This window comes from Leptopilina boulardi, unplaced genomic scaffold (genome assembly GCF_019393585.1).
Source record: "Leptopilina boulardi isolate dan_hultmark-lab unplaced genomic scaffold, ZJU_Lbou_2.1 LbouV2_362, whole genome shotgun sequence".
Lineage (NCBI taxonomy): Eukaryota > Metazoa > Arthropoda > Insecta > Hymenoptera > Figitidae > Leptopilina > Leptopilina boulardi.
This window is the reverse complement of record NW_026137932.1, coordinates 4,553,033-4,578,644: the sequence shown is the minus strand read 5'-3', so window position 1 is coordinate 4,578,644 and position 25,612 is coordinate 4,553,033. Positions and strand designations below refer to the sequence as shown.

The 25,612-nt window shown below is 27.5% G+C and overlaps 1 protein-coding gene across 8 annotated transcripts; it reads right to left on the bottom strand.

Annotated features, from left to right (window-relative positions):
- Positions 1-123: 123 nt before the first annotated feature.
- Positions 124-24,935, bottom strand: LOC127286786 (uncharacterized). Of its 8 annotated transcripts, none has more exons than XM_051313364.1 (6): positions 24,552-24,885; positions 8,140-8,302; positions 1,151-1,186; positions 772-1,079; positions 573-633; positions 124-492 (listed from the first exon to the last, which is right to left on the bottom strand). In XM_051313364.1, the coding sequence occupies exons 2-6, from the start codon at positions 8,234-8,236 to the stop codon at positions 485-487; spliced, it is 510 nt and encodes a 169-aa protein (XP_051169321.1). In that variant the 5' UTR covers positions 8,237-8,302; positions 24,552-24,885; the 3' UTR covers positions 124-484. The 8 variants fall into 8 exon arrangements, 5 of the variants coding, with proteins under 5 accessions (XP_051169321.1, XP_051169320.1, XP_051169323.1 ...); XM_051313363.1 differs by having other exon boundaries at positions 124-465; XM_051313366.1 differs by lacking the exons at positions 124-492; positions 573-633; positions 772-1,079; positions 1,151-1,186; positions 8,140-8,302 and adding exons at positions 16,473-16,809; positions 17,096-17,156; positions 17,324-17,643; positions 19,929-20,075 and having other exon boundaries at positions 24,548-24,682; positions 24,771-24,929.
- Between the last annotated feature and the right edge of the window lie 677 nt (positions 24,936-25,612).

Genomic DNA, 25,612 nt, shown 5'->3' with positions numbered 1-25,612 from the left:
AGGCAATAAAAAAAATTAATAAAAAAAAAAATTAAAAATGACTTGAAGAGATAGAAATTTTATAAATAAATGGATAGAACTTATTTAAAAATTAATATTTTCAGCTAATAATTAAAAACCATATTTATTTTGTAAATACTGTTTTAATATTATCATTTATTAAATATAATTTACAATTGTGTCATGTACAATTTTCTTTTTCACTAAACAATACAAATCACTAATATTTATATGATTTTTAAATTTTAAATATATGTGTTTAGTGATAATGAATTAATGTAATTGATTTAATTCACCTTTAATTAACAAATAAAATTTTGCATACATTATTAGCCATGTAGTAGTAAGGAGAATATTCTTTAAGCACATAATTTTGATTGCATTCTACTTTCATTACGTTAGTATTAATTGATATAAAGTTTCCGTTATCGACGTCGAATGTCGTTCAATTATTTGTAGGTTTCCCTTAATACAGATAATATATTTATAATACTATATATAATACAAAATTATAAAATTATTAACATGGAATAAGTAGTTTATTATGAGAAAAAAAATTGAGAAATACTTACGTTTACATGAATGAGAATTACCTCCAGTCCAATTTTTATTAATGCAATTTACTTCAAAATACTAAAAAAAACATTTTTATAAATAATGATTTTTTAATGCATTGAATTTTTTATTTATAATAGAAAGGTAATATATAAATTTGTAAAATTTGCAAAAAAATTTTGACAAATTACAATATTATAATTATTTTGAACTTACTTGGGGTGATTCATTCGGTTTGTTATAGTAATAACCGAATTTGCAGAATAGTAGAGCACGATCACCATCATTATAGAATGTAACATTTGCATTTTTATACTTAAACGGAGGACAGTTGAATGTTGTTGTTAATTTACAAAACCTATCTTTGATGTCGATGAAATTTTCATTCTGACACACTAATGCGTTAGATTTTCCAATCAGTGTATAATTTTCCTCGCAACTGAAAGTTACAAATTTAAAATTGACTTCATTAATTATAATCTTTGTCGATCCATTGAAATTCCCTGTATTTATTACACAATCATCTAAAAAAGAATTATAAAAGATATTATTCTATAGAAGGGTAGAATGATTGACTTTAAACACTCATGCATACCTACAAGCAGTATGGAATCATTTTTACGGTATAGTTCTATAAACGAAAGAAGAAAATTAAATTAAATTTGGCACAAAGTTATTTTTTTGCAACACTAACCTCTAAAGGTAAATTTTACACACCGAAAAGTGTGTGTAAAGAAGCTCTTTTTAAAACGGTGTCCCCAGTAAAAAAAAAAATTAGGAGTAAGCGAAAAGAATTGGTGGTAACTTAAGCTGAATGCGGTTTGGCGAAGAAACCGAATTGGAACGTTACGGTGAATTATTTTTTTCTTACCGTGAATTCTTTTTCCTTAAACATTTGAATTGACGTTTGTTTATTCGAGTTTGCATTATAAATGAATAAAATAAATGCTTCGAAGTCTAAAAAAGCCGATTTTGAATAAGAAATATATAATTTAAAAAAAATAAATGAAAGCGAAGTGTGACAGATTCACCGACGATTTGATCAAGTGAGTAGTGTTCATATCGCTGGGTTAGTGGAAAAAAAGGATACGTCCGTTTGATTTAACTATGACGTGTCCTTTTTTTCCAATAACCCAGCGATATGATAAATTTACCATATGAGTAGTACTCATATGGTAAAATTGTCGGTGAATCTGTCACACTTCGCTTTCATTTATTTTTTTTAAATTATATATTTCTTATTCAAAATCGGCTTTTTTAGACTTCGAAGCATTTATTTTATTCATTTATAATGCAAACTCGAATAAACAAACGTCAATTCAAATTTTTAAGGAAAAAGAATTCACGGTAAGAAAAAAATAATTCACCGTAATGTTCCAATAATATTTTTCCTGATCTTCGCAGAGAAAAAAAGGTGGGTAAAAAGTTATAAAAATAGAGGATAAAAGTCGTTAGGATACAGGGTAAAGGATAAATTTGTGATGGATAAAAATGTTACAAAAATATGACTAAAAAAAATGGATGTCATATTTGAGTAAACTGTCTAATTTTAATAAAAATATTAGTAATTTTACACTTAACTTATTAAATCCACAAATTTTATATAAATAAGTAATTGCACGTGGAAATATTTTTCCTATAATTATTGTCTATTAATAAAAATATCTTTGACTAATACAACTGACAGCTGACGACAGTGCGTAAATAATCAGAACTGGGAAATTACAACTCAACATCTATATTGTTGCACGAAAGCAGAGTTGGGTAGTAACTGAATTTTTTGTGCATATTAGGCTCTGTCACTTGTGACATCAGAGTCGATTCTAGGTGTGACGTCAGAAGCCTGGAGGGACAACAAACAGACGACACAATGTTATTCTTATGGGGAAGAAAATTAGTTTCCACTTTCATCAATTTTATTCATACTTTGAACATGGAAAACGCTTGTTGACATATAATAAAATTAAAATGTGTGTTGATAATTAATTTTGTTATATATTTGATTTAATTGTATTGATAGATTCTCTTAATTCGTGATAAAATATAAATTTTGAGGTTAGGGGTGTTTGTTTACTAACTTGAAACCTTTTACTGCTGCGGTAAATTCCCACTTAAAATATATATTTTATATCTTTTTTAATAACATGCATAATGGATATTGTTTAATAATGTTAAAATGTAAAATGCGATTAGTAAACAAACTTTTCTAACCTTAATAGGGTAACTGCACCAGTGGTGGATCAGTTAAGCCCCTTAACTTTCTTATTTTGACTTTGAAGTTCTGTATAGGTTGCTTTTAGACAAATTCGAGGTTATTCTTTAAAGTATTATGGACCAGATAGTTCCAATAGACAGTTCCTTCCAGGTTAGACTTGATTTTGACACCTACGTTTACTTTAATGCTCCATCAAAGATAATTTGTCAATGATCCTATTCTGGATCACTGTTTGCACCAGTCATGGTTATAGATTGCTCCAGTGGTGGATCACTTAAAAAATCATACTAAAAAACATTGCATTTCAAAATTACGAGACTGAGACGTTTTGCAACTTTTATAAGGCTTTACGGACAGACCCAGTCGAAAATCGTAAGTTTCCCTGAAGGGTTCACATGGCCTTCAGGTAACTGTTATGAAGGTTTCAAAAGCTTCATGGCAACTATTTATACTACTTCGTGATTTATACATTAGACCTAAAATTCTGTGATATTTGCTTTCTGACTTCTTAACGGGAAGCTTTTTCTACAGCTTGTTGAATATCTGTGGACAGCTTCTAGCAAAAGGTCTACCAGTTTGCTTGGTGAATGCTTTCCTAATGCCTGGTTTAATGTGTAAGAAAGCAATTCTATTTGCTTTTCACAAGTTGCAAATTAATATGTAATTTAATTACCTTTTTTACACTTCCTGAAAACTAGAATAATTTCATTAAATTAAACTAAATCGAAAAATCATAAAAATTCTATAGTAATTTGTAAATCCGTTTTATACAATTAATAATTATTCTTTATATATTATATAAAAATTATTTTTCAAAGAAAACGTTTATTTTTAAACACTTAAATTATATATAACTTGAGCAAAATTTGGGGTTAGGAATACGAACACGGTGAAAACCTTTTATTTTGAATAATGAATACAATTTCTTAAAAAAAGACAAAATATTTAATATTTAAAAAAAATAGATTATTATTTTTATACTTGATATTTATGAATATTTTTTATAAATAATATATTCTTTATTCTTTTAGAATTTCATAATTTATGAAAATGAATTTAACAGCGTATTTTTATTTACAAATTTTTAAAAGTATTCTACATGAAACATTAAATTATTAATCAATATTAATTGTGTAATTTCACTATAGAAAATTAATTGACAACTAACTTTTAATTGAAAGAAGATAATAATTAATTTAAAAAAAAGTATTTAATATCACTAATAGATATTTTATAAAACAATTGTACCCTTTTAAAAAGACTGTGGAAATACCGAGTCTGACGTAAATAATTTTTCTTTAATTCTTCAATATTTAAATATAATAATCTAGTACATCATATTTTTACGAGATAAATAAAGATGGAAAGAAAGGTTAAATTTAATTTTTGATCATTGTCATTTTTCCTCTGTTTCCTGAAACATCCATGACGCTTCATTTAATTTTCGCCACCTGAACGCTTTCTTTTTATATATGCAAAATCCTGCAACTCTTTGATAACTCTCTTAAAGCTACTTGAATGCTTTGTTTAAAACGTACAAAATTTGTTATTTTCAAGCTTTCCGTGGAAGCGAAAAATCGGCCATAACAGGCTTCCTGAAAGTTTTCTATAGCTAGTTATCTACTGTCTCACAATTCTCTAATGGTTATCTCAATACTTCAAAACAACTTTTTGTTCAGCTTAACATAGCGTAGGATTTTCGACTGGGGATTTTCAAATTCACTTTCCTATCCATATCCTTTCCTCTTTCATTTCTATAGGTATAATGTGACTAAATGTTAATTAATCATCTTTTTATTAGAATTTTTGGTATTAAATAAATAGAAACTCTTAAAGCTTCAGTTTCAATGATAAATAACATTTATTAATTCTGGGTATTTTAATTCAACAAAAATTTAACAATTTGAAATCAGGTGTTAACAATTAATAAACATCTGAATTAGTGTTAACTAAAATTTAACTCATAAAATTTTCAATAAAACAATGCGTCAACAGGCGAAAAGTAGGACTGATCCACCACTAGATTTTGTTACTTTTTTGGTTCCAGTCGTGGATCACCCTAAAACAATGGATACGCGCTATTTAAAGACGTAAATATTGTTCTCAGGGCTCTATGGGGATGAAACGAAATGCCTCCTATTGTGAAAAGAATTAAAAATTGTTCTAAAATGGCTCCAAAGCTTTCTATTCCAAAATATACTCTTAACTTACATGCTAAGGAAAACTCTTGTTTTCTGTCACCACTATAGTAATTGTTGTCCTGCTTTCTTCGCGATGAATTTAAAAAATTTTTTAAATTGTAATATTGATCTGTATAACTTTCTTAACAATTACCGACACTTGCGGTTCATTTACTTACAAACGTGTAAACACAAATGACCATTTTTCTCGCAGTTGATCCACCACTGGTGCAGTTACCCTATTTATATTTTATCACGAATTAAGAGAATCTATCAATGCAATTGAATCAAATATATAACAAAATTAATTATCAACACACATTTTAATTTTATTATATGTCAACAAGCGTTTTCCGTGTTTAAAGTATGAATAAAATTGATGAAAGTGGAAACTAATTTTCTTCCCCATAAGAATAACATTGTGTCGTCTGTTTGTTGTCCCTCCAGGCCTCTGACGTCATATATTGAACTCGAAATATCTCGATGAACTGACAGCCTAATATGCACAAAAAATTCAGTTACTACCGAACTCTGCTTTCGTGCAACAATATAGATGTTGAGTTGTAATTTCCCAGTTCTGATTATTTACGCACTGTCGTCAGCTGTCAGTTGTATTAGTCAAAGATATTTTTATTAATAGACAATAATTATAGGAAAAATATTTCCACGTGCAATTACTTATTTATATAAAATTTGTGGATTTAATAAGTTAAGTGTAAAATTACTAATATTTTTATTAAAATTAGACAGTTAAGGCTGCAGTCCCATGGCAGCGTTTTGCGTTGCGTTTTGTCACTAGACCATGAGTGTAAAAGAGATGCAGATATATGTTTGCTATGTTCACACTCAGGGTCTAGTGACAAAACGCAACGCAAAACGCTGCCATGGGACTGCAGCCTTACTCAAATATGACATCCATTTTTCTAGTAATTTTATCCTTTACCCTGTATCCTAACGACTTTTATCCTCTATCTTTATAACTTTTTACCCACCTTTTTTTCTGTGTAGAAAAATATCGTGGCGCTATGATGGCACCATCCTAGTTTTCCGTGACACTGTAAAGGCCTAAGCAGAATAGATTCTTGAACGGGAACGCAATCGTAAACGGAAACGTAAGAATGAGTAAGAGAAGGATAACAAATATCTTTATTCTTTTCTCACTCATTCTTACGTTTCCGTTCACGGTTGCGTTCCCGTTCAAGAATCTATTCTGCTTTGGCCTTAATGGCTCTAGGCCCATTCCTCACAATTTTGTATTCTAGCCACTAGCTAGTATTGCGGGAATGGTGATGTTGAAAAATTACAATTAAATTTTTTAAAAATAATTTTCAACATTACAACATATATTTCCATTAAATTTTCTTAATTAGAAACCACATAAAATTCCATAAATTACCCTATAAATTTAGAAAATTAGTTTTAAAAATTTTTTTTTATATATTATAAATTACCTTCAAAATTTCATAAATTACCATAAATTACCTTATAAATTTCCACCATTAGTTTTTCAAATTTTTCTTTTATATATTATAAATTACCGTATAAATTTCATAAATTACCTCATAAATTTCCATAAATTACCAAATAAATTTTCTGCATTATGTGCAATCGCTAGGCTAGACTGCCATCACGCCAGTGGTGGCGCTAGCTATAGCTAGACTTCGACGATTTTTTTAATTCTATACAATCGAAATTATTCTCGCATAGAGAGTTGGAATTCTTCATAATAGGTACTTAACTTTAGAGGTGAATGTTGCAAAAAATATTGTATGATACACGTGCGTAAATTTGATCTCACTCACTTTACGCAATTGTATCATAAATAACTATTTCATTTCTGAATTCTAACAATTTAAAAATGTTCAACCAAATAATTTTGTTGGCTTAACCAAATGTTTGGTTGAGATAACTCTACGATTTTGTTCCAGCCAACCAAAATTTGGTTACAAGAACCAAAATCGCCTAACCAAACAATTTTGTTGCAAACACTAAATTTTTTTTCTCAGTGCATTAATTATTATTAATTATATTTCATATACATATATGCATTTAAACAAATTTTTAAGGAATGTTTGTGTAAAACGTTGCGTAAGTTTAAAGAGTATTTTTCACTCTTTCCCTGGAGGATCTCGAAATCGGAATGTTCGCTGAATTCGTTGTACATTCGTTACACATTGGTTAAACATTTAGTTGGAGTGAAAATTGTGTAGAAACTGAGTGGAAACTGTGGAAAAGTGTAATTGAATTGAATAATAAAAGTATTTAGTGATAGATTTGTGCTGTATTTGTGATAAATTAACGTGTTATTATTAAATAAATAAAGTTTAAAGTGTAAAATGTTCGCGTAAGTGAGTTTGACAGGCTAGGGAATTTTCTAGTGACATCCAAATTGATAGTCGATAAAGAAGTTGAGCCGCCGACTTTGCACGGTAGGTGGCAGCATTCATACTTTCTCCTCTTTAAAAATTCTCTTTTTCAATTGTAAATAGAAAAATTAATTAATTAATAAGTTATATAGTTTCTATGTTGTCATTGTTTTTAACAATTGATGTCACTAGAAAATTCCCTAGCCTGTCAAACTCACTTACGCGAACATTTTACGCTTTAAACTTTATTTATTTACTAATAACACGTTAATTTATCACAAATACAGAACAAATCTATCACTAAATACTTTTATTATTCAATTCAATTACACTTTTCCACAGTTTCCACTCAGTTTCTACACAATTTTCACTCCAACTAAATGTTTAACCAATGTGTAACGAATGTACAACGAATTCAGCGTACATTCTGATTTCGAGATCCGCCAGGGTTGTTAATCCGTAGTGGATAAAGATAAAGAATAAAGTAGAAAATCTCTATTTCAGCATGACTTAAATTTATTTTATTGAATTAAAACTTCACGAAACTTTTATTGCGTTTCAATCTCATCTTAAAAATCAGTACAGTTTTAATTTCATTTTATACACCATTTTAAATTTTATGAAAAATGAATTAAAAGAGAAATACAGACTTATCTACCTATTCTATGCGTGGAATTAAAAAAAGAGGCAATTTTCCGAATTAAATTTTTAAATTCCATTCAATTCTAGCATTTTTACCGGGCCCTTAAATTTGTTAATTTCTTTCCCTAACCGCCCTTTGAAAGATTATAAAAAGATTGGACAGTAATCGAAACATACATACCTGTTTTATTAGGTACAATTTTTTTAGCTTGTACATTCAAAATAAAGAGTGCAATACAAATCACGAAAATCCATTTATTTATATTAACATAAATCATTTTTATTACTTCTGTTGATCTTCTTTTTTACTTTCTGTTAATCTGTTGAATTTTAATTTGAAGCAACTGTATGGAAGAAAAAATGCATTTATATACAATACGACTAAGAAAAATAAAAATTTATGAATAGAAAAAAATAATTAATAATAAATAAATAATAATAAATAATTAAAATAAAAACATTGATACTTTAGATTTGGCTAAAAATTTTCATCTTTTTGTACTATACAAAAAAGGGATCCATGCTTTTTTTTTAATTACCCGAGCAGAAAATTTGACCGAGCCCTGGTCGTGCCCAGACCAGGTACGACCGGGGCCAGATCTAGCAACCTGATCTGGGCTCAATCAAAATGAATCAGGGAACTCGACCGGGGCGATGCCAATTTGCCTTATCTGGAATCATAATCGGGACCCGACCAGGGCCATAGTAATTTTCCCGATTTTATAGTAATTGTAATTTTCAATAAATTATAATTATTTATCTATAATTGATAAATAAAACAATAAAATTATTCAATATTATTTTATTTTATGAATCTGCATTTAAAAAAACACCTTATAAAATGAAAATTTCCCAAAGTTGAAAAAAATTATTTGAATAATTGTTTCGTTTACTCTCTAAATCTGAATTAGTAAAAATGTTTACTACTTTAAATTAGTGACTCACTTTTTGCTTATGAATTAGTAAAATTTTACTAACACAGGCACACAAAAAAAATTGTATGTTTCTTGAACTAGACATATATTTCCTATAGTATTTTGGCCCGCTGAAACCGAATCTGAGCTCAGAATTGCTCCATCACCCTCCGTTTTTTTTTAAATCGACCAAAACCACCCTTAAACGGACAAATTCACACTTCGGAGATAAAAATAAAATCAACTTATTTTTTTAAAAAACTGAATTTTACATCTACGAAACTTTGCTCCACTAACTCAAAAACAAAACCAGCATTGATCCAGCAACCCCTGAATTTTTTTAAATCGAAAAAACTACCCCTAATCTGAAGAATCAAATTCAGGAGGTAAAACAATAAAATAACTGATTAAAAAATTTTATAACCAGGTATTTTTACTCCAGCAAGGCAAATTTTTGTTTCTGCCTTGCTAGAGTAAAAATACCTATGGTTATAAAATTTTTTAATCAGTTATTTTATTGTTTTACCTCCTGAATTTGATTCTTCAGATTAGGGGTAGTTTTTTCGATTTAAAAAAATTCAGGGGTTGCTGGATCAATGCTGGCTTTGTTTTTGAGTTAGTGGAGCAAAGTTTCGTAGATGTAAAATTCAGTTTTTTAAAAAAATAAGTTGATTTTATTTTTATCTCCGAAGTGTGAATTTGTCCGTTTAAGGGTGGTTTTGGTCGATTTAAAAAAAACGGAGGGTGATGGAGCAATTCTGAGCTCAGATTCGGTTTCAGCGGGCCAAAAAACTATAGGAAATATATGTCTAGTTCAAGAAACATATACAATAAATACATATTACTCTGCGCCTTGTTTTACACACGGAAAAAAAGAAAAAGTAACTTTTACTACTTTAAAAGTAAAATTGGACCTGTCCGAAGTTTCTGCGCATCTCTGGCAACTTGTACTCCAAAAATAGTAAAATTTACTTCAGAAATAGTAAAAATTACTACGGAAACAGTAAAATTTACTACAGAAATAGTCAATTTTACTATTTTTCGAGTTAAAGTTGCCAGAGATGCGCAGAAACTTCGGACAGGTCCAATTTTACTTTTAAAGTAGTAAAAGTTACTTTATTCGTTTTTCCATTTTTCTCCGTGCAGTGTACAAGAGGTGTTGGAGATTAATTTACAGTTTTAAAATTAAGTTCAACGTCAATATTTTAACCTCAGAGATCACCTGCAAGAGGTTTTTATTATTGCCAAGCTTTTATCTTGACAATTTGGCAGCAAGATAATACAGTAATATACTTAAGGGTATGTGAGAACCTCCCACGTGACCTAGTATGGAAAAATGTGTTTTGGTAATATACGTCTTACTCTAAAATGAAAAAAGATTTTTGTCTAAAATTTTGAGGGATAATAGATTTGGGTTCTCCGAAAAATACATAATTTTATGTTAAATTATTAAAAAATGAAGTTTAAAACGATGGCTGGGTGTAAAAACATGATACATCGAATTGGCGTTGAAAAACATGATACGTCGGATTAGCGTTGGAAAACATGACATATCGTCGTTTGATTTGAAGAACATGACACGTCGAAAACAATATTTTTCTTTTCAAATTTCTGTTGGTACCACTGACCGCGAAATTTAAAATGGTTTGTTATATATTACATTTTTTAAGAATAATGATATTAAAATCATAGAAGTAAAATCTTGCACTATGCACATATAATTTTGAATTTTTTACATGAAATTCGTTTTAAATCAACGGGATTACAATACTGTATTTAAATGGTCGTCTGTATTATTAATTACTTTTACAGCTGTATGATAACGTCATGGGTGGCAAATCCTCCAGGAAATGAATAATTGGAGGATTTACTAGAAAAATTTATCTAAGTTAATTTAATTTATTTAATAATTGTGTTTTAAAAAATATGCTTTACTTACTCTCCATGATTGACTCTTCAAAAAAATATTTAAACAACACCAATTGTAATAGAATTTTTACAATATACATATTTATAATAAAATAGAATTATTTATAAAATCACAGATTTTATCAATCTAAATATAAACTATATAAAAAGCTATTTAACCTAATTTTTCTTTGAACTGACATATTATGAAGCAAAATCATTTGTTTCATAAAACAGTTTTAAAGATTTGACACATTTTAAATTTCACTGTCAGTGGTACCAACAGAAATTTGAAAAAAAAATTTCGTTTTCGACCAGTCATGTTCTTCAAATCAAACGACGATGTATTATGTTTTCCAACGCTAATCCGACGTATCATGTTTTTCAACGCCAATTCGATGTATCATGTTTTTACACCCAGCCATCGAAAAAGTGGCATTTTTAAACAAAAATAAAAACAAACATGGCGGCGCATACACAGACGTTGCTTGAGTGTGTCAGTGCTCCAGTAAACAGCGCCAATTCGAGAAAGTGGCCGCTGAATAAACATATGCTATAATACATTATTTTACTATTTATTGCTTTATTTTTATTATTTTTGCGTTATGTCATAGTAAATGTGAAGAACAGCGAGATTTCTTGCACCAAACGAAATCATTTTTCCAAAATTTTAACCCGAAATAATTTTTTATTTTAGAGAAAGTTTCAAACAATAAAAAACGTCCTTTGACTACATACCCTTAATGATAGAACGTCCAACGTCCTTCCTGCAGGATGAAAAAGACTCAGGTGAGTCCCTCCGAAATCGCTTTCTAAAATTAACTTGGATTGAGATAAACACAAAAAAATATATATGGTTTGAAAGGTAAAGATACAAGCTTTCAGCGCATGTAAAAATTAAATTTCTAAATTCAAACCCCAAGGCTAGGCAACTTAAAGAAGTTAAATTTTTGTAAAACTGACCTAATGTTTAGTGCTAGATCGTCGACGCCCGGTCCTGCCGGCAGGACACTTTTTCAGTTTATTGATACGATTACCCAGCCCTGATATTTAAATTTAGAAACTTGATATTTACATGATCTGATAGCTTTTTTAATTACCTTTCGAACCATATATATTTTTTTATGTTTATCTGAATCCATATTAATTTTATAATGTTTTTTCGGAAAGACTCTCATCTGAGTCTTTTTCATCCGTCCGCAATTGCGCTGGATACAAATCTTTATACATAGTGTTATAATAATAATACAAACAAAATTCAAGATTAAAAAAATATATAATGCAGAAAATTTATTTGGTAATTTATGGAAATTTATTTGGTAATTTATGGAAATTTATGAGGTAATTTATGAAATTTTGAGGTAATTTATAATTATAATACAAACAAAAATTCAAGATTCAAAAACTATTGCAGAAAATTTACGTGGTAATTTTTGGAAATTTATGCGGTAATTTATGAAATTTTTGAGGTAATTTATAATTGTAATACAAACAAAATTTAAGATTTAAAAATTATTGCAGGAAATTTATGCGGTAATTTATGAAATTTATACGGTAATTTATGAAATTTATGCGGGAATTTATAATATCTAAAAGAAAAATTTGAAAACTAATTTTGGGAATTTATAGGGTAATTTATGGTAATTTATGAAATTTTTAAGGTAATTTATAATATATAAAATTTTATATGGTAATTTAAGAAAATTTAATGGAAATATATGTTTTAAATAAAGTGCGTCCTGCCGGCAGGATGACGGAACATCCTGCCGGCAGGATGGCGCAATGTGCGGAGAAGCATCCTGCCGGCAGTACGCAGCGGCTTGTCCAAGCGTCCTGCCGGAAGACCCTTCCAGCAGGATGGGCGCTTGGACGTTCTATCATTAAGGAAACTTTTTTCTTAAATCTTTCTTAGAAACTATGCTGTCCGTTTCATGCATTTAAAGCATATGTAAATTATTTTCTGCTGCATAAAATTAATTCTGGGAATGTAAATGACAACTTAAAAAAAATAAACCTGCAAATATTACCTTTTAAAGGAAGAAACTTACGTAATTTGTGAAAAATAGCGATTTTGTCCCCATTTACCCCAACTGACCCTAAGTACGTTTTTATTGCAGAATTTAAAATTCAAAAATATGGTACTTTAATATTTTTGTATTATTAATTTTAATTGAATATATTTAACGCACCTTTATTATTCACAAATCTTTAAAGATGTCTTAAAAAACTGTTTATTTGGCTGTCAACAATTAAAAAAATTATTTTTTTTTGTATGTTATTATACTTATTATACTGATTTAAAATTGTTACATGAAGTTTTATACTATTTTAAAATAAATTGAAATACTATATGAAATAATTCCAAACCTTGTCTTTTTATATGCACTAATAATGATAATAATAATGTAAAATTATATCAAATAACATTTTTAATCAATTATTTACATAGCTAAGTAAATAATTCTAAATGGGGGGGGGGAAGGTCAAATTCAAGGTGAAATATGTCGAAGCGCCAATTTTCACTATTATTTTCGTAATCAGCGCACCAAAATATGGATATTACGCAGTTTCAAAAAGATTGTAGGTTTGAGCTAATCTTTATCCTAAATGGAAAAAATCTTTTCAAAGAGAATTATCAACAATTTTATTGCTTAAAAAATTTGCATTAAAAAAAATATATACATTTAATATTATAAGAGATAGAAATAAGTAACGAATCTAAAAAAAACTATAACAATTCAGAAGAAAATGTAATAAAATTTTTAATGTAAAATTTATGCGATTAAAACTTGACATTATTTCGTTTATCATTTTTTTTTATTCGCAAATATTTTTACAAAAAAAAAATTGTTGAAAAAATTTTCTTAGAATTATATAAGTTTTTTACACTGATTATTTATTTATTGTTCTTTTTAAATACACATATATTTTTTTAAATCAAAGTTTTAAAACAGTAAAATTGTTTTTCATTTTTTGCTATATATAACTTTTAAGCATTTTTACTTTTTGTAAAAATTAAAAAATCAAGTTTATTTTTAAACTATATTAAAACTACTTTCATTAATTTATATGCTAAATCGACAAAATGGTTACACCGAAAAAACGTAACTCTAAATTTAAGTATATATTCTTGGCGTCTCTTTAAGAATACTTTATTCTTAAATTCACATATGCGAGACTTAAAACATGAATTTGATTGGAATGGTGTCTCTGTTCTTGATAATGAACCGATTTGGCGAAGGAGACTGATCTCTGAAATGATACACATAGGTTTACAAGATAATCCTTTAAACAAAAAAGATGATACAAAATATCTGAGCCAATATTATAAAAAATTTTTTCAAATAAATTTCATAATATCATTTAATTTTAATTAATAGCTAATTTTCACATCATTATTATTTCATTGGTCATTCTCTGTTCGTACAATCGCACTCGCATCTATTTAGTTTGTCTTTTGACGTCTTAACTTCAAGATGACAATTTTATAGTTTATTTTTTTTCGGTAAATTTTAAATATTGTACATTTTCTTAATTTTATATTGTTTTTACATTGTGTTGACTTATATTTTTACATTTTATTAATAAATTTTTAGTTTCTGATGAGGATACCCTGGCGGATTCGATTTGCGTAATGTCTACTTAACTAAGTGGACTTTAGGTAGACATTAGGTAAACATGTAAAAAAACGTATAGAAAAGCTATTAATCGACTTATTATGATAGAAAAAAGTTGATAAAAGGGTAAATGAATGTTTATAGAGTAAATTCGTACAAAATTTTGTAATTAATAAAGCATTAAATAATTAATAATGAATGGAAATGTGCGCGAGGTACCTGATCAGTTCAGCTGTACAATTATTTTCGTGCTATTTTCATGAAAAGAATATGAATTAACGGCAAAAACAATTGATATTTATAAAAAAGTGTAAAATTGATTTACTTTGAGTGTTTGCAATACGAATTATTAAATAATAATTAAGTTTTTATCAAATGTGAATAGTGTTGTGAAAACCTGTGAAAACTAATGAGTTACTACATTACCGATCGCATATGATAATAAAAAGTTCTCGATGAGTGTAACAAAAAAGCTGCAATCATGTCCGTAATTTTGGACGAGAAACAATTATGAAATCAATAATTATTTGTATAACTTTATTCTGCATTTTAAAATTCACTTTTTATTTTCTTTCAAAGCAAAAGCTTGGAAGAAAACATGCTCGCACTGAATTGTAAAAACTGGTGGCGCCATCTCTCATATGCGATCGGTAATGTAGTAACTCATTAGCTTTCACAGGTTTTCACAACACTATTCACATTTGATAATAACTTAATTATTATTTAATAATTCGTATTGCAAACAATAAAATTAAATCAATTTTACACTTTTTTATAAATATCAATTGTTTTTGCAGTTAATTTATATTCTTTTCATGAAAATAGCACGAAAATAATTGTACAGCTGAACTGATCAGGTACCTCGCGCACATTTCCATTCATTATTAATTATTTAATGCTTTATTAATTACAAATTTTGTACGAATTTACTCTATAAACATTCATTTACCCTTTTATCAACTTTTTTTATCATAATAAGTCGATTAATAGCTTTTTTATACGTTTTTTTACATGTCTACCTAATGTCTACCTAAAGTCCGCTTAGTTAAGTAGACATTACGCAAATCGAATCCCCCAGGGTAGCAGTGCTGTCGAAACGTCAAAAATAATTTCTTTTATTTTACTGACTACTTGACTTGGATGGATTGTTAAATTTTTTTCCTTACTATTCATTACACTAAGGGATAAATTCATTATTAAATTAATTGATATAATTTTTATTTTCTATAGATATTTTTCTTATTTTGTCAATATAGTTCTCGACAGATGAACATTTTACAAATTATTTAAGACATAAAAAAGATCTACAGCTTCTTTAGTATTATAATATCCAATAATAACACATTTTAGACAATAAAACACAAATATTGATTCTTAGCAATTAAATATGCAACAATATCAAATTTTATAAATGAATCTTGTTTAATTTTCAAAAAAATAAGAAAAGCCATATCGTGGTAACGAAACTCTGCTGGCTGGCACAATTTTCCCATTACCCCAAAGAATTTTCACAGGCCACAATTTGAAAAAAAGAAGAAAAACGCATACAAATTTAATTATTACCTCTATTTTTATTCATGTATCTAAATCTACACATATTTATCTCTAATAAAATTACAAAACATAATTAAATAATAAATTTTTAACCATTTACTTTAATCTCCGGAAATATTTTCCATTTAAGAAGAAAAACTCGAAAACTTGATTTTTCCTTGTAGTTTCTACAAATCTGTCAAAAATGTGACCGTTTGTCTGCGTATGACATACAGGAAGATTGTTCAAGTTTTCCGAGTTATTTCCACGAAATTTAAAGTCTCTGTGTACTTGAAATTTAAAAGCTCCCATTACCCCACCTTCCCCTAAATCATATAATTAGAAAATTTTTATTCCTATTTTTCTGAATATGAATAATTTTTCCATTTTTCCATTTAATGCAAATATTTAAATAACATTTTTAAATTAATTTTAAGTAGTTTTTTATTACGATTTTATTATACGATTCGCTATGAGCGGAAATTGTTGATGATAAATTTTAAATATTAAATTTTCTTATTTAAAAATAAGTGCAAGATAAATACTGTTTTAATATTATCATTTATTAAATTCAATTTACAATTGTTTCGTGTACATTTTTCTTTTTCACCAAACAAAATACAAATGACTAAAATTTTATAAGATTTTTAAATTTTAAATATATGCGTTTAGTGATAATTATTCTCTTTTTTTTAAATTGTAGAAATATTTATACATATAGAATATATAGATCTCAAAATTAATTGTTATCATATTAAATTTCATCGAATTCTATAGAAAAGTGCGATCGGGCGTCTACTGCCTTAATTCACAAGTAGTAGAATTTTCTGGGTAATCCCACTCAAAATCAGCCACGCATGTAAAATTAGAGTGTTATCGCTAAAACAGATAATATATATTTACAATACAAGGAAGTTTTTAAATAATGTTTCTATGAAAAATTTAGATAATTCGCTCGTAAGTAAAAGGTTTCATTATAGATAAACGAAAATCAAAATTTCAAATTTGATTTGTTGTTTATGTTTGCATACTTTAGTTTATTAAGCTACTAAAAATCAAATGATTTTAAGAGCAAGGAAAAATTTTGACTAAAATAATAAATTACAGGCAAAATTATTAAAATTAAATAGTTTATTATGAGAAAAAGAATTTGAGGAATACTTACGTTGACAAGAATTAAAATCATTTTCAGTCCAACTTCCATTAACGCATTTCAGTTCAAAATTCTAGGAAAATTTTTTTATAAATGAAAATTTTTTAACGTATAAATCATTAAAATAAATAAAATGTAACCAAGATTTTATTGAAATTTTTTATGTATAGTATAAAGTTAATTTTTAAATTTGTAAAATTGGCAAAAAAAAGTGACAAATTACAATTATTTTGAACTTACATTACGAAATTTATCAACCCTCCCCAATTCATTCGTTTTGTTATAGTAATAATTTGGATTGCAGTTTATTTCAGCAAGGTTACCATTATTATAAAATGTAACTTCGGCATTTTTATACTTAAACGGGGGACAGTTGAATGTTGTTGTTAATTTACAAAATTTTAAGAGGACTTTGTGGACATAATTATCAAAACACATGTCTCGAGGGTGTCCAATCAGTGTGTAGTTTTTCTCGCAACTGTAACCTATGAATACGTAACCGCCAAAATTAATTATCCCTACCGTTCCATTGAAATCCCCTCTTTCTATTAAACATTCATCTAAAAAAATTATATAAGATATTATTCTATAGAAGGGTATGTTGGATCTCACTCAATTATTATATATAGTATCGTAATTTGAATGTACGTGGTTTATATGTCATGTATCGTTTTCATGCATCGACGATTTAAGGATTGATTAACTATATCCCTTTGATAATATGTGAAGAAACTCGCATGCATTCAAATTTAGATATTACACCGAAAAAAAATATTTTTGTATTCAGAGAAAAATTCCTCTTACAGAATCCTCTTGAATTTTATTCTTAAAACAAGAGTATTACTCTTTAAATGAGAATATTTTTCTTTAATTTCAAGAGGATCGAAACAAAAGGACTATTCTAGATCATTCCTCTTATATTCAGAATAATCTTTTTAGAATAAAAATAATACTCTTAGAATTTAGAATAATCTTCTATGTTTAAGAATATTCCTCTAAATTCTAAGAGGATTTCCCATTAATAGTCGCTCATGCGCAAAGATCATTGCGTCATAAATCGCATATCATGCGTGAAAAAGTTTTAGTTTCTGTGTGAAAAAGGGGAATAAACCAAAATGGATAATAATCTTTTAAATATCTTGATAGAGTTGCAACTTACACAATACGTGCCTATTTTTGAAGGTAAAAGAAATTTTTAAAAGTAATTTTTAAGAAAATTTAAATAATTTTGAGGTTATGCTATTTAAACTTTTATTTTATTACGATTTTTATTTATTTTAATTTTATTTGAAAATTTATTAAGAGGAATAATTTTACATAGAGGACAATCCTCTTAAACCTAGAGGACATCCTTTTGCAGCATATACTAGAGGAAAATATGCATTGAAATAAGAGAAATCCTCTTGAAACAAGAGGATTTTTTTTTCGGTGTTGACGACAACCGAAGTGAACAGACGCAAACAAGAATTGTATCAAAGATTTAAAATATATTTCTACAATATTAAAAGATAATATAGTGTGTTTCTTTATCCACTACGAGTTAACCAAGAGTGAAAAATACTTTTTAAACCTAAACAACATTTTACAGGGTATATATATATAGTTCTATCAACGAAAGAAGAAAATTATGTTAAATTTGAAACAATTTTTTTTTTCATTTTAGTTCTCACAAACAAACAGACAGATGTCTTATTTTAAGACACTTTTGTCCTGAGTTTTAAGACATTTTATAGTGTCTTAGATTTCGACCAATGATGAAACGTCTTAGAAATTTTCCTAACCAACGGATCAAATCGATATAATTTTAAAACGTCTCCTAAGTGTCTTATTTCTTAAGAAATAAGACTTAAAAATTAAGTTAAGTCTTAAAAATAAGTTTTTGCTAAATCTTTTATTTGAAATAATATTCTTTCAGGGGTTGTTTATCCCTATCTACCCTCCGGACAAATTTTTTTTACATTTCTTAATATTTTACAACTCTTACATTTAATTATTTTAAGCACAGAAAAATGAAATGTAAAGCGAAAAATTATATCATTTTGAACGAAAAGTTCATTTTGACTTTATAGATTAAGAAGATTATTTCTGAATTTAAGACTTTATATATTGTAAAATATGTTAAAAAGAAATTTTTTCAAGATACAACCCAACCTCTTTATAAACTATCTCTTTATAAGCTTCAAGCTGTACTCGACCCGGTAAGAAGCGAGAAATAGAGAAAGATTGAAATTCTTCATATATTAAGCGTAAGTTGATTATTTTCAATTATTCTGAATAGGCGAATTTACGTTTTTACCCAATTTCCCAGTAAACATATAAATATCAAAAAAATGAATTCTTTTCTATTCCCAGTACAGATAAGTCAATAGAAAAGAATTCAAACTTCCTATTTTTCTTAATACGCAAAGTTTTTTATTTTCAAACTTTTTGGAAGCGAATAGAAACAAATTAAATGTTTGGAGAGTAAATTTTAAATGTCTATTCCTTTCAATCGCCAGCTTCAAAATTTCCAAAGCGTATTGAAAGGAATAAGAAATTTTGAAAAGTAATGTACATGTGGTTATTTTTATAAATTGACTATAGCTCAGGCCATTTGGAGCGCATTTAGAGGAATAGAAAATGTGAAGAATAAATGAGGCATTTCTATGTTTTACAATTGACTGCATCAGGTTATATGTATAATTTAGAATATAAATTTTGACCAAGTCAATTAAGAAGAATAGATTTTTCTACTTTTATTTGCTTCATCGAGGAATTGAATAAAAACGTAAATTCATCCATTTAAAAGAATTGGAACTCTGAATTCTTTTCAATTATTCGCTTCTTACCGGGGAAACATACATACCACCTTTTCCATTAGTTACAGTTTCTCTAGATTGGACATTTGCAATAAAGAGCATAATACAAATCATGAAAATCCATTTATTTATATTAAAATAAATCATTTTTATTATTTCAGGAACTGAAATTGTTGAATTTTAATTTGAAGCAACTGTATGGAAGAAAAAATACGTTCATAAATTTACGATTTGGGAAAATACAAATTTATGTATAGAGAAAAAAAAAATAAATAATAAGTAAATTTCGTCTAGAATGATGGCTTGAGATTTATATTTTACTAGCGATACACAGAAAAAACCTAGTCTCATTTTTGTTGCAAATCAAAATGAGCCAATGCTAAACGACATAGACAGTGGCGCCACCAACCTGGTTCATTTTTGTTGCACATCAAAATGAGCCTTCTACATGGTTCATTCTGAGTTCAGTTTTTTTCTGTGTATACATATCCCACTCTTGCAGACGCTCACTCCACTTAAAGTTGTACTTTTTATTCTTTACGTATTGTAAGGTGTATCAAGTTAGAAAAACAACTTTCGTAAAATCAAAAATCTCATATTGGAGAATTTGCCGCTAATTATTCGTGAAATTCCCAATTTTGCCGTTTTTGATTAAAAAAAAAAAAAAAAAACAGGGTGCACTGCTAACTTGATGATTAATGAAAACTACAAGAAATATTGTTTAGAAAAAAAATTATAGAATTTTTAATTTTAAAAAATTATTTCTTTTAAAATCGTATATTTTTTGCGTTTTTCAGCTTCGTTTAAATAAGTCGTTTTCGACTTACTAATTATATTAAAACGTGTCGGTTTCATAAGTTTAGTGTAGCGTACAACACTTGAGAACGAAAAAATCGAGTTTCAATTAAAAAAGTTGTACCAGTGACAACAAAAATAATTTTGAAGATGAATGAATAAAAATTTTAGAAAATTCTGATAGAATATTGTGAAGTTTAGTGTCATTTTTAAATATTTTGAGAAACTAATTGTGGGATTTGATTACGGCAAAATCATGTGTGTTCTCTCTTAATTTGAATCAGTGAAATTTCACTGGTGAAATAGCTAGAAGTCGGTTACTGAATCATTTAGTGAAATTTTCACTGAAAATCAGTCATATATCACTGATTTCCAGTGAAAATTTCACTAAATGAATCAGTCAATCTGTATTATCGGTAATGGGTAAAACAGATTGACTGATTCATTTAGTAAAATTTTCACTGCAAATCAGTGATATATGACTGATTTTCAGTGAAAATTTCACTAAATGATTCAGTAACCGACTTCTAGCTATTTCACCAGTCAAATTTCACTGATTCAAATTAAGAGAATTCAGATTTTTTTATCCTTTCGTTTACAGTGGTTGCACTGCTAACTTGATATCAAGTTAGCAATGCACCCTGTTTTTTTTTAAAAAAATCGAAAACGGCAAAATTGGGAATTTCACGAATAATTAGCGGCAAATTCTCCAATATGAGATTTTTGATTTTACGAAAGTTGTTTTTTTAACTTGATTCACCTCGTATAGTAGTATATTCATTGAATATTTAATTTATATTCTTAATTATAATTTAAGGATTACATATATGCGATTTCACGTGAGATTTCCCCCCTCTAAAATTTATCCATTTTAACCGATTGGACTGAAACTTAGTATACATATGAGAGATTCTTTTTCAATCGCCCCAGCCCAAAAAGTCAATGTTCTGGGATTGGCTTCATATTTTGGTAAATTGTTGTCCTATATGATAGTAATAAATCCCTAAAATATAAACTCATTAAAAAAATATTTGTAGAAAGTAGAGGGGGTTGAAGTTTTGACGTTAAGGGTAACATTGTCATTTTCAAATCCGTATAACTATGACAAAAGTTAATGGATTTTAATTTATCTATAATGAATTTTAATGCATTTTTCACGTACTTTTCAAAAATGTATACAAAATTAAAAAAAAAAAAAATTTGACCCCTTTTTTCAAAATCAACCCTTATTTTTCGATTTTCACCCCTTCGGGTATTTTTTTTTCTTTTTTTTTATTTTCATTGGAAAGCTGAGGTTTTTTCCCATGAGCTATGTAAATATGAAAGTGGGACAACAATAATTTTGTGAGAAACAGAATATCAACCCCCTCTACTTTCTACAAATATTGCTTCCTCGTGGAGGAAGCTATGTAGTCCTTTCGTTTATAAACTTTTTAAAAATGGTGAAAACAAATTTTCCTCTATATAGAAACATGTTATATGAGATCCTGATCAATTGTCCGGATGTATGTGTGTGTGTGTATGTGTGTTTGGATCGTTTTTGTGAACACGATATCTTTAACAGGTTTTAATGGATTTGGATAAAATTTGGTAGGCTTATTTAACACATTAATCTCTCAAAAATGACGAGAGGATTTTTAAAAATACCCAAAAAAAAAAATTTTATCGTCTTTTTTTTCGATTTTAAATCGAAAAAATTAAGGTAATATATAATATAATCGTCTTCTTTATGTCAAGATGAATCGATTGATATATATAAAGTATAGATTTGATTGAAATTTAAAAAATTAAAGAAAGTTAAAAAATCAAAAATTCTCATTTTAGCTAAAAAATGATGTGTTTATTTAAATTCATGTTTATGTATGAAATAATTTTATTCCCTGCATTGAAACGAATTGGTTGGTATATATGAAGTATAGATTTGATTTAAAATTTGAGAATTAATAAAAATTGAAAAATTGAAAAATCGAAAATTCATATTTTAGCTAAAAAATTTTTTGTTTTTTTTAAACTCAAGTTGATGAATAAAATAATTGTATTCCTTGCATTAAAACGAATCGATTCGTATATATAAAGTTTATGTTACACTCAAAATTAATTAAAATTTTCTTTATTTTTCAAAAAATTTAATTAATTTAAAACATTTTTAACTCGAAATTTTTTAAATCAATCAATTGAATTGGACAAATTCATTGCTTCCTTCACGAGGAAGCGAATTTTTTGCTTCACACAATGAGGAAGCATAATGTTTATGAAATAAACATAAAGGACCCCCTCCTTGTTTTTTTAATGAGTTTCAGAATCCTTATGAAATCTTATATGATTTCCTATGCTTAAATCTATTTGTTTTATCATTTAGAAGAATGCACATGAAATCGTATTCCATTTCCCATATGGATTCCCATATGGTGTCCCATGTGGAATCCCATGTGGGTATTTTCGATAAGGCGAAAGAGGATTTGACATGGGAAAATTTTTCAAAAAAATGATAAAGGATTTCACATGGGAAATGACATGGGAAAATTTTTCAAAAAAATGATAAAGGATCTCAATTAGTATTTAACATGGTATTTAACATGATATTTGACGTGGGATTTGACATAGGAAATGAGGAACCTTTTTTTGATATTTTCCTATGCCAATTCCTGTCCCAATTTCCCATGAGGATTTATATGGGATCCCATGTGGTTTCCCATATGGGAATGGGATTTTACATAGGATCCCATGTGGTTTCAGAATTATCAGAATTATCGTAGTAGTAATGATCAATTCCTTCAAGAACGAAATTTTGATTGCATCTTACTAATACAACGTAAGGACGAATATTTTCAAGTTTTGCGTTACTAATTTCGAATGGCGGATGTTTAGGAAGTATACCTAAGACAGATAATATATTTATAATACTATATATTTAAAATATAAGGAATTTTTTGAATAATGTTTCTATGAAAAATTTAGATAATTGTCGTAAGTAAAGATTTCAGTCTAGATAAACGAAAATTAAAAATTGATTTGTTTTAGTTACATCTATTGAACAAAATTCACCTAAAAAAATTATATAATTATTCTATATATAGAAGGGTATATAGTTCTATATAAACGAAAGAAGAAAATTAAGTTAAATTTGGCAAAATATTGTTTGATTATTCAAGTTCTGTCAAATAGGTATTAAGTTCAAATAATACAGAATATTTTATTAACCAAAAACAGAAGAAAAAGATGGAACTGCAAACCAATTCCAAAAAGTAAGATTATAATTTAAGATTTATTTTTAATATTAGTAAAACTTGAACATTAATTGTTCATATTCTATTGTTAACTTTCGTTCAACTATAGCGAAACTGTTGTCAATGTTTGAAAATATGGCATAATCTCATATAGTTTTTTTTTTTTTTACATTTATTTATTTTTTTTAGAATTAGATTTAGTATATTACGCAATAAGTTAGTTTTAGTTATATATATATATAATTATTGGTGGTCCTTATTTAAATTTTTTTTTTTTTGAATTTCTATGCTCCCAGAGACTTATTATGATACAAAATAAATAAAATAGATAAATATTGTATTTACGCAAAATTTCATGGCTCTGTCACGTCTCAGAACGCGATGATAAAATAAATGTTGCTAGGTTTTAGTCGTCTCGAAAGGGGTTTTGGTCATAGTTTTTGAAAAAAATGAAAGTTGTAATATATAAAAAATTTTAAACTAGGGCAGCGACTGTCACCACTTCGCGTATTTTTTTTTTTTAGAGTCGGCCGCGAAGATCCGACTTTCCTAATCTAATTTATACTAAAAATAGAGAATATTCTGAGACGGTTAAATTCTCCCTTCTTTATGATTTTAAAAGAGAGGAGGAGGTGTTATTTTACCTACTCTTTCGTTGTTCCTTCTAGAAGATACGAAGATAATTAATCCAAATTTGAAGCTTGTGAGTCCGCAGTAGAAATTCCAAAAGTGTTTTTTCTTTCTATATTTTTTTTTTGATACTCCAAACTGTCTTTAGGCTGAAATGTTTTAAAACTATTTTCTTTATCCCCTTTTATATATAACACAATGTATCGTTCAAAATTTATTTGACTTATCAAATCTTACAGTATTCAGAAAAATTTCTCGACAATTATATATGTGACCGACTTGAGAATAAAAAGGGGACTAACTGTTTGCTGTGTGTCTAGCGACAGCGTTACTGGCTAAGGTGGAGAACTTCCCCCGCTTTGTTACTTTTTTCTCACGACTTTAGTTGCTGATGTATGCTTTTTCTTTCAGCGCTCTACATTTTGTCTTTTATAAGTTCACTTCGAATTATATATTAATATATATAATATTAATATTAAATTATTAAATTATTAAAAAATTTATGCGATGATGACTCTAGTGAAGACAGTTGTAATGATAATTTTCCTCTTTTACAATATAAAAAAAATCTAAATAACGAAACTCCAAAGAAAAATCAAACTTCTCCCACTTCATCATTCTCCGAAGATTTGGATTTTTTAAAAAATGAAACAAAAATCACGGAGAATAATAATAATAATAATAAAAATAAGCGAAAACTTTTTACTTCGTTAAATGAAAATATTGAAATTCCATCAGTGAAAATTGACATTGATTATAATGAGGAAAATTATGAAATGCAACAAAAATCAATGTCAAATTTTAAAGAAAAATTTTCAATACATTGTCGAAATGTAAAAAAATCATTTATGAATATATTCCCAAAAATTGATTTATGCGAAGAAAAATGTCTTAATGCAAATTATTTGAGTCAAAATGATGCTCTCGATATAACAAAACATTTACAAAATATTCTCAAAGAAATTGAAATGAAAATTCATGAAAATTCACAAAAAATCGATAAAACCTATCAATCATGGTCAAGAAATTGTAGTCCCTCTTTGAAAGTTATGAAAAAAATTAAAAACCACAAAGAAAAG